Source organism: Chelonia mydas, chromosome 10 (assembly GCF_015237465.2).
Source record: "Chelonia mydas isolate rCheMyd1 chromosome 10, rCheMyd1.pri.v2, whole genome shotgun sequence".
Lineage (NCBI taxonomy): Eukaryota > Metazoa > Chordata > Testudines > Cheloniidae > Chelonia > Chelonia mydas.
The window spans coordinates 15,789,395-15,805,946 of NC_051250.2; the positions used below are offsets into that span (position 1 = coordinate 15,789,395).

Below are 16,552 nucleotides of genomic sequence, written 5' to 3' on the forward strand. Positions count from 1 at the left end.
CCCCCCGGCCGGCGCCGGGCCCCGGATGCAGGAGGCCGGCGGAGGGACGTCATTGTTCCCCGACGGGCTGGAGCAGGAGGCGGAGCGGAGCGGCCGGGTTGAGGCGGGCGCTGCGGAGAAGGGGACCCGGCAGCACGGAGCCGAGCGGGGCCGAGCTAGGTAACGGGGCCGGGGAGGGAGACGGGCCGCGCCGCGGCCTTTCAGAGCCCGGCAGTGCCGCATGCTGCCCCCTCCCTGCAAATCAATGGGCCGGGGGAGGGGCCGCGGCGGGCGGGCGGGCTGGCTGGCAGGCGGGGGCCCGGCCCATCCCACCCCCGGAGCAGCGGGACCCGGCCCCTTCCCCCTCCTTGCGGGCAGTAAAGGGGGGAGGGACCCCTGGGCAGGGCAGGGCGCCGCCCCTAGGAGCGCGGCGGGATCCAGCTCCTTCGCCGCCGCCAGGCCCGGGGGGACCTGCCCCGGCGGGTGGCTACTCCCCTTTCCCCGTCGGGAGCCGGGTGTCCCGCTGCTCGCCGCGCTCCCGCGCCCAATTGCCCGTCCCCGCTCCCCTCGTAATGGGGGTGCGCCCGAGGGCGGGGGTCATCGTCCCTGCCACAGGGGGCTGGGAGATTCGGGTGACCGCCCCCTCCTCCGCCAAGTCCAGCGTGGGGCTCCCGCCTCCCGTCCGGCCTTGTTACCTGCTGCTCCCCTTCACGGATGGGCGGGGGTCTCATGGTACCATCTCCCCCCGCTTCTGGCGTTACCCCGGGCCCCCCATCTTAGCGATGGGCGGGTTCTCTCGTGACCCCCTCCCCATCCCATTCTTCCCCTCGGTGTGTGAAGGGGGGGCGCTTCGCTTGTACTGTTACCGCCCCGCTTGGTTGCCATGGACACTGTCTCTCAAATGGGTGATTCCTTTACAGACGCTTCTCCTCCTTCCCTCGCTCACTGTCTGGGCTTCAGGCCCTAACGTGGGGGGGAGAGGAACAAACTGAGGCCGGCGCTCGGTATTTGGTCCATCTGCTGTTACTAGGCCCAGAGCTTGTGCCACCCCTTTGCCCCTCTCCCCTCCCCTCCCCCCCCCCCTCCCGAAAGTAGGCCAGGTGGCTGCTACTGAATTTGGAGAATGGGGGGGGGGGAATTTGTCCCCCATTTGACTCTCAGACACAGATGACATCGGGACTGCAGTGTTCAGGGTTTGGTGTGGGTGATTTCATGGCACCAGCACAATAGAATCATGATGGGCAATAGGGTTGGAAAAGGCCCATTAAACCACCCAGTCCATCTCCCCAGCTGCTGCAGAGCATAGGCCTTCCCAGGGAATCTGTGTCTGTTGTTTTTGATATTAGGAATATATTACTGATACTGGGATTATATATTTTGGGGGGAAAGGAGAGAGAATTGTAGCTATGTTTTCTTTCCGAAATATTTCAATGCAATGTCTAGTGTGCCAGCTGGTTGGCACCCTCTACGTCTAGAGGTGGCTTCATTTCACTAGTGCTTTATGTACTGTGTGTAATTGGGAAAGTACTTTGGGCTGCATCTTTCATGCACGTTCTGTCCTCCCCGAATACTTTTTACATAGTAGGACCATGGATGTAAAATGACCCAAAACCCTGATGTTAAAAGTCTATGGTGTGAATAAATGAAAATATTCAGGCCAGTAATGAAAGCATAAGGTCATTCGTGGAGGGAGTGAAATTGTAAGGGAAAAAACATGTTCAGCTGAGAACTGAAGTCAGAATGGAGATACCAAGATAGTCATTTTGGATCTGTTTGGAAGCAAGTTGTAGCTTTGGAATGGAGGTGGAGAAAGACTTCAATTTGTACCTTTTTTCAGACTTTCCCATTGTGTAACTTGCACAGCCTTCATACAGGTGATGCTGTGAGACCATAATGCTTTCAAGTGAAGTATCTGTGTGCTTTACAAGACAGAAAAATGTTTTTTTCAAGTAACTCTAAGGTTGTGACCCATAATTGGCTTCCAGTTAGGGATGGAATAATAGCCTTAATTTTGTATTTCTTAGCTTTGATGGTTTGTTGCTTCTTCCTTACGTTTATTTATTTACTGTTTAAAAAAAATCCTGACTTTTAAAATCAGGCTGAGACTAGAATGCAACTTTCTTTCCCCAGTTGTTAGATGGCTATAATGTAAAGCTCTTTTTTGTATGTCAGTAGTATGTGGTTCCACAATGTTAACATATGTATATTAAAAATCATGAAAAGGTGTGATACATACCAATTTTCCGTCATTACCATTTTATGTTTTAATTTTTTAAGAGTGCACTCTAAATTAAAAAAAGGTTCTTGCCTAGTAAGATATATAGATATAATTTAAATATCTGAAATTAAAACACTTTTTATGTTGCATTATTTTAAATAGGGCCAAATCGAGTTTTGTAAATATTGGTTTTATATATTTTATATATGTATATACTGTATATAAGTGTTCCTGGGTGCTGTGATTTGTGTCAAGTATGCAGCCAGACCAATGTTTACAGTCAGGTTAAACTGATAGTGGTTTCTAATGGAACTGCTGACATGATCTTAACAACAGTGATGCAAAACTCCATGCTGCTTCTAGTGGAAAGTAATTATATCTGTTCTTACTTTCTTAATACTGTGCTGGGGCAGATATTATAAGACATTGCTTGTATAAGGAAATACATTTACAATAGCAAGTGGTTTCAGAGATAGAAAAATTTGTAGATGTGTGTGGAAGAATGTGTGCAGGAGACAATATAAATATCAATAGTCCTTAGGTCAATAAACTGAAGAGCACAGAAGTTATCCTGAGATAACCATTTTAATTTGGACAGTAGACGTTAGACATTCAGAACAAGTGATGGATTTAATTTATTAGTAGTAGTAATAGTGCCTAGCAAATCTGTAGTACTTTTCACCAGGAAATTTCAAAGCATTTGTCAATCACTAATTCTCAAAAAAGCTTAAAAATAAGAAGTCTTGACTATAGTGTTCTTATTTTGTTTAAAATACTCAGTTTGTATTGGTGGTATTCTTTTCTTTTTCATTTCCTTTCACTCTTGTCCTCTACCCCCCCCCCCCCCCCCCCCCCGTATTGATGAATATTATTGAAGCATCTTTTGTTTTGGTTGAGAACATGAAAAACTGACTTTTAAGGGTATGGCACTTGCACATTGTGTATCAGGGCTTGCATCTGCAACTTGGTGATTGAGAGAATCTTATCTGAGACACAGGGAGCCAGGGACCTCAATCTAAGTCATCTTTTAGTATCAGGATGGCTCCACTTCTCAATAAAATGAGTCCATAAAGTCTACTTAGAATTCTTTAATTTCAATTTTATGCATTTTCTTCTTAGTAATGGTGGATGGAAATGTCTAAATGTTGGGTGAATCCATTAGCATTCAGAGCCCACCCCCCCCATATAATTAAAAATTGACCCTATTTAAAATAGTTTCTCACTATAATTCTGGTATATTACCAAGCATACTTGATAATCTTCATGTAGAATGAGCCCTGTAATTTAATTAGGACTCTTACTCAGAATTTGTGGTTTTGTGTGAGAACCTGGACACTCTCTGTTAACATAGTTTGCTTTATTTAACCTCCTTAATTTTTTATGAAAAAACACTTCCATCATATATCTTAAAGTTGTTTAAGACATACCATCTCATTCACGTTACAAGAACAAATACAAATGCTGCCATCCTTACTTATGTTAAGCTAATATGGCTGCTTATGTGAGTAAAAGCTGCAGGATCAGATCCTTTGTGTTGAAATAAGATAATGTACAGTCTTGCTACAAAACTTGTTTTGATAGAAAGTGGTAACATATTTACTGCACATGCTCAATAGCACATATTTAAGGGACAACATTGCAAAATTTTTAAAATATTACTTTTTTAGTTACTACTCCTGTATGCAAGTTTCCCTGACAATTTGTGGTTTTAATCACATTTCCTTAATTTTAAATAGGTTTCTTCTGTTCTACAGAAAAATTAGCACAAACTAGTGTCAAATGCGCAAAGTAAACAAACTGGAAAAAGAACTACCCTTTGGTCTAATCTTTCAGTTTACAATAATAGGTGTAACTGTGGTATGTTAAATTGTATGTTAAAATTGTATTTGTTTGCAAAAGTATGTCCAAACAAATATTTCTTTGAAGGTCAAAAAAAATCCTAGAAGAAATAGGTATATAAATCTCTTTCTTCCCCCACCCCACCCCCAGAGGGTGTTCCTCTGGGTATGTCCCATTCTCAAAGTCCCTGTGATGTGTGGTTCTCATAAATGTTAGGTGGGTAAGACATAGCTTCTTCTGCAGCCCGTCAGCAGTTCTGCAGCAGACAGGCAAATAAAGATGTTTCTTTTCCCAGTATCTGGGCTTGAGCATATTAATTCTGTAGTGCTTCCAGATTTTGCCATCTTGAATAAAAGGAACTAAGCTCAAGATAAAAATACTTAGACGCTTCACCACTAAATAAAACTTAGTGTAGTTTTTAAGTACCGTTTGTTTGTATGCAAGTTTGTTATGCTAAATATAAAATGGCACAAGATACCACTAGATATATAGATTTCCTCTTCAATTGGTTTACAAACTTTTAATGTCATCAAATGCAAAAATGGCTGACCAATTTACACTTTTGTGCAGAAAATACTGTTGCAGTCAAAGCTGAATGAAAGTTTTCCTAAGGTATTTTCACAAGGGTTTGCTATTAAACAATGCTGGTTACTGGAAAAAAATCTCATGAAAGTCAAAAGTGGTAGTAGTGTAATTCAGCTGGAAAACTTTGTTTAGTGTGTCTTAGTGCATTTTTGAAACATTCACATGAAAGACTTAGTCCTCTAAATTATTTGTAGAAAGAACGAGGAGTACTTGTGGCACCTGAGAGACTAAGCAGTTTATTTGAACATAAGCTTTCGTGGGCTAAAGCCCACTTAATCAGATGCATGCAGTGGAAAATACAGTAGGAAGATGTATACAGAGAACATGAAAAATTGGGGGTTGCCATACCAACTCTTAACGAGACCAGTCGATTAAGGTGGGCTATTATCAGCAGGAGAAAAAAACTTTTGTAGTGATAATCAGGATGGCCCATTTCAAACAGTTGACAAGAAGGTGTGAGTAACAGTAGGGGGGAAATTAGCATGGGGAAATAATTTTTAGTTAGTCTAATGACTCATCCACTCCCAGTCTTTATTCAAGCCTAAATTAATGGTGTCCAGTTTGCAGATTAATTCCAGTTCTGCTGTTTCTCGTTGGATTCTGCTTTTGAATTTTTTTTGTTGAATAATTGTGACTGAGTGTCCAGGGAGGCTGAAGTGTTCTCCAACTGGTTTTTGAATGTTCTAATTCTTGATGTCTGATTTGTGTCCATTTATTCTTTTGCGTAGAGACTGTCCAGTTTGGCCAGTGTACATGGCAGAGGGGCATTGCTAGCACATGATGGCATATATCACATTGGTAGAGGTGCAGGTGAATGAGCCTCTGATGACGTGACTAATATGATTAGGTCCTATGATGGTGTCCCTTGACTAGATATGTGGACAGAGTTGGCAACGGGCTTTGTTGCAAGGATAGGTTCCTGGGACAGTGTTTTTGTTGTGTGGTTGCTGGAGAGTATTTGCTTCAGGTTGGGGGGCTGTCTGTAATCGAGGACTGGTCTGTCTGCCAAGATCTGTGAGAGTGAGGGATCATTTTTCAGGATAGGTTGTAAATCTTTGATGCGCTGGAGAGGTTTTAATTGGGGGCTGAAGGTGACAGCGAGTGGCGTTCTGTTATTTTCTTTGTTGGGCCTGTCCTGTAGTAGGTGACGTCTGGGTATTCTTCTGGCTCTGTCAGTCTGTTTCTTTACTTCAGCAGGTGGGTATTGTAGTTGTAAGAACGCTTGATAGAGATCTTGTAGGTGTTTGTAGATCTTGTAGGTGTCCAACCCCTCAGAGACAACCCCCATTTTTTCATGTTCTGTGCAAATGTGTGTGTATGTGTGTGTGTATGTAATATAATCTTCCTATTGTATTTTCCACTGCATGCATCTGATGAAGTGGGCTTTAGCCCACGAAAGCTTATGCTCAAATAAATTTCTCAGTCTCTAAGGTACCACAAGTACTCCTCATTCTTTCTGCTGATACAGACTAATACAGCTACCACTCTAAATTATTTGTGTGTCACTGGCAAAGATAATTGGTTTCATTAAGGGGAAAGTGTAACTGTTACCATTCTTTTCCTTGTTGAGTGCTTTTTCATATAATATTAGTTCTCATATCAAACAGAACTTTCAACTCTATGTTTCAGAGATGAACAATGACCATAGTTGACAAAGTATCTGAGTCTTCAAACCCTGCAGCTTGTCAGAAACAGCCTTGTAGTTCCGTGGTACCCTCTACTGGAGACATGGACTCAGCCTCTGCAAGTTGGGGTGCTGTATCATCTTTGGAAGTTCCAAAGCACAAGATCACTTTGGGACCAGTACCTGGTGCTGCAGTTTATTCTAGTTCATCTGTACCTGATAAATCCAAACCTTCAGCTCAGAAAGATCAATGTAAGTATGTCCTGTACCCCCCCCCCATGCAAATTATGAAAAAATAAAACCAGTTGCCATTTAGTAGTGTCTGCCATCCTCATCTTGCAGTTCTTACTCATTGGGGTAATCCTACTGATATAAAATGGGACTATTATGATTAAGGACTGCAGCAGCAGACTCTAATCTTGTGAACCATGTGAGACAGCTCAAGTGGCCAATGTTGTGAACTTAATTTGAACATGTTTATGAGCAATATAACAAACTTTTCGGGGCGGAGGTGGTGGTTCTCCATTACTTATAGTATACTTATTTACTCAAGTGTTTATTTCTGTAGAGAAGGATGTGTTTTTTCAGTGTTGCTTTTTGTGGCCTGTATTATTTAGAGTTCTCCGAACATAACATTCCTCCTAAAATACTTGGTGTCAATATCCACATCACAGGAGGAGAGTGAAAAATTATTCTTGTTAACCTCTGAGGATAGGACAAGAAACAATGGGTTTAAATTGCAGCAAGGGAGGTATAGGTTGGACATTAGGAAAAACTTCCTGTCAGGGTAGTTAAGCACCGGAACAAATTGCCTAGAGTGGTTGTGGAATCTCTGACATTGGAGGGGGGCCTGTAATCTGAGCCCTGCCACCCAGTGCTGATGCCCTCAGGCTTGGCTTCCGCCCCGGGCTGTGGGGCTTGGGCTTCAGCTTCGGCCGTGGGCCCCAGCAAGTCTTAAGCCAGCTTTGGTGACCCCATTAAAACATGGTCGTGACCCAGTTTGGGGTCCCAACCCACAGTCTGAGAACCCCTGGTCTAGTTATTACATAGTCCTGCCTTGAGTGCAGGGAACTGGACTAGATCAGTGGTTTTCAAACCTTTTTCTGACGACCCAGTTGAAGACAATTGTTAATGCCCGCGACCCAACAGAGCTGGGGATGAGGGGTTTGGGGTGTGGGAGGGGGCTCTGAGCTGGGGCAAGGGGTTGGAGTGCAGGAGAGGGTCAGGGGTCTAGGCTGGGGGTGCAGGCTCTGGGGTGGGGCCGGGCATGAGGGGTTTGGGGTGCAGGAAGGGGCTTTGGGTTTAGGGGGGACTCAGGGCAGGGGATAGGGGTGCGGGGTTGGGACTCAGGTTTACCTCCTGTGCCTCCCAGTCAGCGGTGCAGCCGGGGTGCAGAGGGAGGCTTTCTGCCTGTCCTGGCACCGCGGACACGCTGTGCCCCGGAAGAGGCATGCAAGCAGCTCTGCGGAGTTCTCGCCTGCAGGCACTGCCCCCCAGCTCTCATTGGCCGGGAACTAGCCAGTGGGAGTGCGGAGCTGGTGCTCGGGGTAGGGGCAGCACGCGGAGCGCTGTGTCCCCCTTGTCTAGAAGCTGGACCAGCTGCTGGCCACTTCCGACACCGCGCTGCGCCTTGGAACAGGTAGGTACTAGCCTGCCTTAGCTGGGCAGCACTGCTGACGGGACTTTTAACGTCCCGGTTGGCAGTGCTAACCAGACCCGCTAGGGTCCCTGGGTGCTGAGCAAGACAACCCAGTGCCTTACATGCCGCGAGGCAACCCGAACTTTGAGAAACACTGGACTTAATGACCTTTCAAGGTCCGTTCCAGTCCCACACTTCTATGATTCTATCGTTAAGAGCTACTTATTGTGCTTGTTACTTGCTTACTTTGGTATCCTGTCATACTTACACTTTTATGGTTTAATAATTATAAGTTTTCCTTGTAATTTACAATAAGGAAAAAAGATTAATTTGAATTATGAGTCAGATTGAGGAAGCTAGATAAAAAAGGACTTGCTTAGTTAGGTTACTGAAATCAGGACAATAATTAGTCTTTGTTGTATTGTCCCACATTAGTGCATTCTACTGTCTTAATTTTTTCCAGTTGGCATACAAAACCATATCTTTTTACTGAGCTTGAGTTGACTTGAGAACTTGCTTTGTGGTACTGAGGCAGTCTTTAATACGTTACTCACCAAGTAACTACTAGAATGTAGATTATTATAATTAGTTTGGTTAAAGTTCTTCTGGATGCTCATGCATAAGGTAATGTTACTTTAGCATGATTTTAAAATGAAACAATTTTAATATCTTTAAAATGTGTTGGTATTTTTTGGCAGCTATTGGTGATGGCATTGCTCCGCCACAGAAGGTTCTTTTTCCAGCAGAGAAGATTTGTCTGAAATGGCAGCAAACGCATAGAGTTGGAGCTGGACTCCAAAATCTTGGCAATACATGTTTCCTCAACTCTGCTCTTCAGTGTTTGACTTATACACCCCCTCTTGCCAACTACATGCTTTCTCATGAACACTCTAAAACATGTGAGTACTTTTAAAAAGTATATTTTTTAAAAAAAAAAGTTTTGTCTTAGCTCTAAAAGTGAAAGGACAGCAGTAATTCTGGAAAGGAAACTCCTGATTTTGCTATTCAACATCAAGGAGTGGATTTTGAATGTCAGATGGTCAGTGGGCTTGTGGAGCAATCTATGCAAGATACTTAAACTTCAAAGTAAGGAGCATTTCTTCCCTTGTGTGAATTGTCAGGTGCACTGGAAAGTTATATGCATAATATTTGTCATGAGTCTCCTGCTGGTAGCCACAATTGTGTTAAAGGTGACATAATTTAGAACACTGGCCACATGTCATCTCAGTGTTGCTGCATAGTCTAGTTTCCACTTTTCCTTACTGTTATACCAAGCAGAATTAAAACATAGCTCTTTAACACACAAATAAAATGTTCAGTGTCTCTACAGTTAAACCAGTAGACAGCAAGATGGAAACCGGCTTATCTCAGACATAGGCTCCATATTTATCCTAATACATACGTCAGTGGGATGGTGTTCAGAACTTAGGAATCTTTGTTCTTTGCCTTCATTTAAAAAAAAATCTTAATTCAAAATATTTTTCCTGATTTGGGTTCTTGGAGTTTATTAGTAATAGGTATGATGCATCCATTAATGGCAAAAGCTACATTTTTACTGCAGGTTTTCTTATGAGAATTTTTTTTTATTCCAATACCTGCATTATTTGTAATTGTATGTTGGTGTAGTAGCCTCCTGTTATATTCTGTCTTCCTATATGCTAAGAAATGCTATCATGTAGCTCTAGCTTGGGTTTCTTAGTTACATTTATATGAATTAATACTAAATTTGCTCCTTAAATAATTTTTTGGGGCCAAAATAACTTTGAAGAAACCCCGGCAGACTCCGATGGAGTTCACATGAGCCCTGTACCATGCGGTTTCCAGACTTCAAAGTGGGCTAGATGTAGCTCCCTCTGGTGTCCATCACGGTACTTCCTCGGTCTGTCAAATGCTTCTTTACGCCAGAGTTCAGTAGTGTGTAATGTTCCCAGTTCCTGTGAGCCTGGGAAAAAAGGACCAAGCTCAAGACACAAACTAGGGTTCCTCACCACTAAGTAAATCTTAATATAGATTTAAGCATATTCCCATTTATTTGTAGACCGCTTTATGTAATAAAATGGCATAGGCTGCTATGGTCATGGGTCTGCTAGTAAGTATGTAGATAGAAAATGAGCATAAGAAAGGAAGGCTTAGAATGGCAGCTGAATGTTCTAGGTACCTGAATAGTCAAGACAACTAAGGCAGGTCAGGGCTTAGATACACACGTAACAGAATTTCATAAAAATACAGTATACTTTAGAAACTACAATTTCTCCAGATATTGGCACTTTTTATGTGGTCGAAGTCAGTTGGCTTCACCTTCATCAATCACAGTGCAGCTAAAGTGTCCAGGCGCCTGCTATAACTCTCATCTTTTGCATAATTAAATAATATTTTTCTCGATTTGTATTAGATCTTATTTTTCAAGAATTACAGTTTCTGCTATCACTAGAATCTGATAGTTGAATGTGGCCCAGAATCTATATTCAGTAATAAACAAAGACCACATTGGTTAACATAACTTCTATATACCACTGAGCAACTTGTTTCATTTTAGTCATACATATTTGTTGTGGTTTATATAGCACCCAAAAACGTAACACACTTGATATATATATAAGATGACGGGTCCCTGCTATGAAGATCTTATACTCTAAATAAGCTATATGCAGACAAAAGCGGGAGAGGGCAAGAGATGCAACATAAGATTGATTTTTTGGTTTTGCATTTCAGTTTTTTTACTCTATCTTAAATTATTTCCTTTTGTGTTTAACTCATTCCTAACTTTACCTATTTCTGTGAACTGAACTCTTTTTAATTTCCATTTTTTAACCTATCATTATAGGTTTTCCACCTGTTCTTGTCAGCTGTTTTGAAAAAGAATAATTTTTGTGGAGATTGTTCCTATAACCTCCAGATTTTTTGAGATCTTCCGTAGATAAATATTTTATTAATTTGAGATGCAATGTTGCTTCGCTCCTTAGGCCATGAACAAGGATTCTGCATGATGTGTACAATGCAAGCTCACATTACCCAGGCACTCTCTAACTCTGGCAATGTCATCAAACCTATGGCTGTCATCAATGATCTTAGACGTAAGTCATGACAAATAATCTATTTGTAAAATGCCATCTTTGTGTTTAGATATTTTATTGGCTTGTTTATTTGTCTGATTTTAATTGTAGTTTATAGAACTTAGAGTTTTTTATAACTTTATGAAGGAAAGTTTAAAAAAACCTTTATTTTCATCCATTTTCACATGTGAGACATATGGTGTAACATTTATATTTATTTGTTAGGGATAGCAAAACATTTCCGGTTTGGAAATCAGGAAGATGCACATGAATTTCTACGCTACACTGTTGATGCTATGCAGAAAGCATGTTTGAATGGAAGCAACAAGTAAGTGCCAACAAAATAATATTTGAATATGCTGTCATTCCTATTCCTGTTTCCCTGTAAATAGAACGGTACTTGTTCTGGGCTTTCAAAAGAGGAAAAATTCATAGAAAAAAATAAATTGACTTTAATCTTCTGATCACTGCATAATTTATTTTCAGATTGGACAGACATACCCAGGCTACCACACTCATCTATCAAATATTTGGAGGGTACTTAAGATCAAGAGGTACTTTTCTAAAAAAAAAATTTTTTAGGAATGGTTTTGGCCTTATGACTGTATTATATGACTGAAACCAGGGTTAGTCCAGTTATTTTTTGTTTTGTTAATTTCTTGGTCAAGGTATAGTCAAGGTCCAGACTCCACAGAAAATAATAATAATAAAAAAAATTATGATAATAAGTAAATACAAAGATTTCAGAGTCTGTTCAAAAGCGTCTAGTGGTCCAGATTTGGCACAAGGTCTGCCTGTTGACTACCCTGACTTAAATGCTAATTAAGGTAATGTGTGCTAATACTTTAGGTAATAGACTGACTATGCTTATTGTGTTAAGTATTTGTACTTTGATTTCAGTAAAGTGTATGAACTGCAAAGGAGTCTCAGATACCTTCGATCCGTACCTTGATATTACATTGGAGATAAAGGTAAATTATTTTGTTACTCTGGCTGAATAGATTTTAAAAAGAAAACCCCTTAATTAACTGCATAGCTTTTGAAAATTTAAAATGTAGAATTTAAGTTGATTCTACTCATATAGTTCCGTGATGGATGTGATTTATACTATACTTTGTCCTTCTATGGTACCTCTTATCAATATAAATGGTCTGTGTATGGTTTACTTAATCTGGACAAGTATTAAAATAGAACATCATTCTGAAGACTTGAATCCACAGGCATGGCAATGCTATCTCGTACTTCCCAGTGCAACAAAGATTTAATTGCAGAATGTTATACTGAGGGTCCATATTATTAAAACATTATTACTTTTACAATATATGTACTACAGATCAATTAGTAGTGTACTACTTTTAGAGTATGTACCACAGACCTATTACTACTGTACTATGAAATATTATAAATAATTAAACCTCATCTATATTTGTCAAAGTGAACAGAGTACATTTTGTGATGTAATATATTCTGCAGTCCGTGTCTCCTCCCCCACCCCCTTGTTCACAAATTCAGTAGTCTGCAGTGGATCTCCCTTAAAATCATGTTAGTTCATGCTACTGTAAGCTCAAGTGAGCAAGTGGTGTGTTCTTATGATGTTTCCTATAACTCATGGAGGATAAGTCCATCAATGGCTATTTAGCCAAGACGATCATGGATGTAACCCCATGCTCTGGTGTCCCTAGCCTCTGACTGCCAGAAGCTGGAAGTAGACAGCAGGGAATGGGTCACTTGATAGTTGCCTGTTCTGTTCATTCTCTCTGAAGCACCTGGTATTGGCCACTGTTGGAAAACAGGGTACTGGGCTAGATGGACCATTTGTCTGACCTAGTATGGCAGTTCATATGTTATGTTCTTATGTTCTAATGCATTGCACTGTTATCTTACTGTTTTAGACCGCTCAGAGTGTAAACAAAGCTCTGGAACAGTTTGTAAAGCCTGAACAACTGGATGGTGAAAATGCCTATAAATGTAGCAAGTAAGATGAATATTAATGACTTCTTAATACTAGATGCTTGGTTCTATCTATTGATTTATTATTGCATGTCATTTAAAAACAGTTATTGATGTTTTGCTTAATTTAGAAACACAGTGTAAGGTAAAATATCATTTGTTGTACCCAAGCGAGTATAATACAAAACATCTAAAACTTGGAAAATCTTTTTTTGGTTTTTTTTTGTTTTTGGGAAGGCCAGTTCCCTAATTGTTCTTCTGGGAGGGTTTGGTGTGGGGAGATATTTGCTAAGAGATGCACTCATTTTGGCTCTCAGAAGTGTTTATTATACTATTATTGTCTATGCACAGTACTTTGTTCATGTTACTGAATCACACCATTTTAAAAGTGAAAAAAGTTGATTATAACTTACTGCTATTTTAAATAAACTATCCTAAACCTAATCTGCTATCGCTGAGCACACAGCATGTCCTAGATAACACAGAAAGATAAATAAATTGATCAAACTTCCTATTTGCATCTTTAAAATAGATTGCGTGTTTAAAACATTTGGATAAGAACAATATACAGTAGAAAGGTACAAAGACAATATACAGTAGAAGTTGTTTTATCCAGCATGTTGGGGGAAATGGGGGGTGCTGGTAACTGAAAAATGCCAGTTAACTAAGAGGGAGGAAGTTTTGTGTGGGAGAGGGTGTGGGGCAGGGGATTGGGGCACAGGAGGGTGTGCGGAGCACAGGCTCTGGGGGGAATTTGGATGCAGGAGGGGGCTTGGCAGCGGATTGGGGTGCAGGAGGGGGAGAGGGATGTTGGAGCCGGGGGGCATTCACCTCGGGCGGCTCCCCGCAAGCAGCGACCTGTCCCGACTGTTCCTAGGTGGAGGCGGGGCAGGCGCCTCCGCCCGCAGGTGCCGCCCTCGCAGCTCCCATTGGCCGTGGTTCCCAGCCAATGGGAGTTGCGTAGCTGGCACTGGCGGGCGGGGGAGCAGTATGCAGAGCTGCCTGCCGCGCCTCTGCCTAGGAGCAGCCAGATCCCGGGCAGGTCGCCGCTCCCCAAGCCCCCTCCTGCACTCAAACTCCCTCCCAGAGCCCGTGCTCCACACCCCCTGTCAGCCTCGCGCCAACCGGATTATAAACCGGCATTTCAATAAAGATCAGAAATGCCGGTTTATAGAGTTTCCGACTGATGAAGTGCTGGATAAAACAGCTTTTAGTGTAGTAGCAAAACAGGTCATAAATTTTAACTCAGTGTAGCTAAGCAAAGAGATTTACTAAACTTTGTCTTCTAATGTTCTTGTCTTGTCTCTAAATTATTAATGTAACGAAACCCATGTTCTGCCACTAGAGGTAGAATATTAATGGCTAATTAGTAAGGTTAAGATTTTGTCGCAGGTTTTTTTAGTAAAAAATACAGACAGGTCACAGACAATAAACTAAAATTCATGGAAGCCCACAACCTATCCCTGACTTTTACTAAAAATACCCGGGGTGGGGGGGAAGGGGGAGGATGACTAAGAGCTGGGGGCTCTGGTGGTCCTCCTCCTCCTCCTCCTCCTCCTCCTCCCTCCCCCCCCCCGGCAGCTGGCCCGGCTTCGCTGCTCTGGTGGGGCTGAAGTCAGAGATCCGTTAAAGTTACAGAATCCTTGACCTCTGTGACAAAATTGTATCCTTACTAATTAAGTGCATTTGGAGGAAAATGTTGGGTATCTCTTTTGTTATGCTAAAATAAGGTATAGAGTAGATGAAATAAAAAGGTTCAAATCCAAGTTTTCCCTTGTTGCTAGGATCTCCAGTCTACAAACACAAAATGTATTCTGAATTGTGATGGTGTAAAGATCATAGATGGGAAGCATATCTAACAACCATGGGCTTAATGAGTATCCCATTTCTCCGTTGTGTGGTCCTCCATATGTATAATCTGCAGGGGTCTGTAGTCTGGTCAAAGTTGAGACCACAAGCTTCCCTCTTCTCAGTGGGGTTTTAAAAAAAAAAAAAAAAGTACCCTGCTGACGTACAGGGCTTTTTCCATTTCTGGGAACTTTTTTTTTTCTACTTAACTCCTCTGAGGAAACTCAGATATCTTCTTAGTTTATGCTGGCTAGGTTTATACTAATTTTGAAGCCCACCAACTAGAGTGAGTTTGTTTTATCTAACCTAAGTTTCACAGAATTATATACAAAACTTTCTTGACATTCTGGTCAGTAAATGTTCTTCCTGGGTAGGAATTCCCCTCTCCAGTCCAGTATTTTAGGGCATAAATCTAGAAAGATAGCCTTTTCTCTAATTACCCACTCCTTGTGGCCAAGTCATATTATTATTATTATTCTCCCTTCCTTTGTGGTAGCACCTGGATCCCACTGGTTAATCCTGCAGATCCGGTCATTGATGAGTAATGATCCATCATATTTACATTCAGGCTGTTTGGGAGTCATTTTTCAAAGGACATCAGATGCTTCACTCTCCTTCCTCTCCAGGTAGCCTCAGTACAGGAAGGTAGTGGTCACAGTCCTGATTGTCAAAAGTTCTCATAGTGTAGGATAATTGTTTGCCTGTTTTTATTGAAGATAGATTAGATCCATTTTGGAAGTTCATATGTGCTCTTCCCAGCCCCAGATTGAAGCCGATGTTCCCTTCTTTCAGTTACACTTCTGGTATTCTGCACTGTGGCAGAAAGCTGAAAGGAGGTAGCCTGAAGTCTGATTTTACTTTTTGTAATATTAAAAGTGCTGCACCTTCTTACATTTTCCTAAACTATTTCCAAAGAACGTGAATGCTGCAGTGAGAAGGCTGCTGCTTGCTGCATTGTGAGAGTTGCTGGCAAGCTTTATTTTTTGTTGGCATCACAGAGATCTACAATGTGTTCAAGTATTAGTTTGAAAGTCAAAAGATAAGTTTCTAGATTCTGTCTTCTATTTGTCCTAGAGAACTGCCCTAATGTATTCTGCTGTCTCTTGTACTAGCTATGCTGAAATGTTGTGTATGAACTTCTGAAAAGCAAAAACATTGCATGTAAAGAAATACTTACTCAAATAATGTAGACAAGTGTCTGAGCCATGGAAAACATGATAGAAATGCTTAAAAATCCACATAAAGTTAACCAATTGTCTTTTGTTTGCTTTTAAGGTGTAAGAAGATGGTTCCTGCTTCAAAGAGGTTTACAATACATCGGTCTTCTAATGTTCTTACACTGTCTCTGAAACGGTTTGCAAATTTTAGTGGTGGAAAAATTACCAAGGTACATAAAATGGTGTTACAACTGCATCTTTTTAACATTTAGATTTTCCAAATACCAAGTGACCATACAAAGCCAATTAATGCATACACATGGCACTCTAGTTTGTAGATGCCAGCTGTTAAGTAGAAAAATAAACCCAATAACTTAATCTTCTCCTCCTCTCTTCTGGTAATAGCAGAGTTCCATTTTAACAATAAACATGAAACCAACAGTAAACATCCTCCTCTGCCCTTTGAGAGCTGCCCCTTTAGCAGACCATTCTGCAATTCAGTATGCTATTAAGTGCTGGACATTTTTCAACCTGTCATTTTCCAGATGAAACTGAATCCTCACTTTTGTTTTGTTTGTGTGTGTATATTTTAGAAATGTTTCTATCTCAGCATCTGAAATCTTTCTCAAACTTTCTACAATAGTTCATAAAATATTTCAG

General features: G+C 41.3%; 1 protein-coding gene across 3 annotated transcripts in view; it reads left to right on the plus strand.

The window, feature by feature from the left end:
* The window catches only part of USP42 (ubiquitin specific peptidase 42), a 42,093-nt gene continuing 25,541 nt past the window's right edge, over nucleotides 1-16,552 (plus strand). For all 3 annotated transcript variants that reach the window (XR_005227052.2, XM_037910661.2, XM_037910660.2), the window contains exons 1-9: nucleotides 1-159; nucleotides 6,251-6,497; nucleotides 8,583-8,783; nucleotides 10,848-10,958; nucleotides 11,163-11,265; nucleotides 11,424-11,491; nucleotides 11,838-11,908; nucleotides 12,830-12,912; nucleotides 16,011-16,122. Coding sequence is in view for 2 of the 3 variants with exons in the window: in XM_037910661.2 (XP_037766589.1) it covers nucleotides 6,260-6,497; nucleotides 8,583-8,783; nucleotides 10,848-10,958; nucleotides 11,163-11,265; nucleotides 11,424-11,491; nucleotides 11,838-11,908; nucleotides 12,830-12,912; nucleotides 16,011-16,122 (987 nt within the window). In the remaining variant the exon portion in view is untranslated. The remainder of the gene's footprint in view (nucleotides 160-6,250; nucleotides 6,498-8,582; nucleotides 8,784-10,847; nucleotides 10,959-11,162; nucleotides 11,266-11,423; nucleotides 11,492-11,837; nucleotides 11,909-12,829; nucleotides 12,913-16,010; nucleotides 16,123-16,552) is intronic.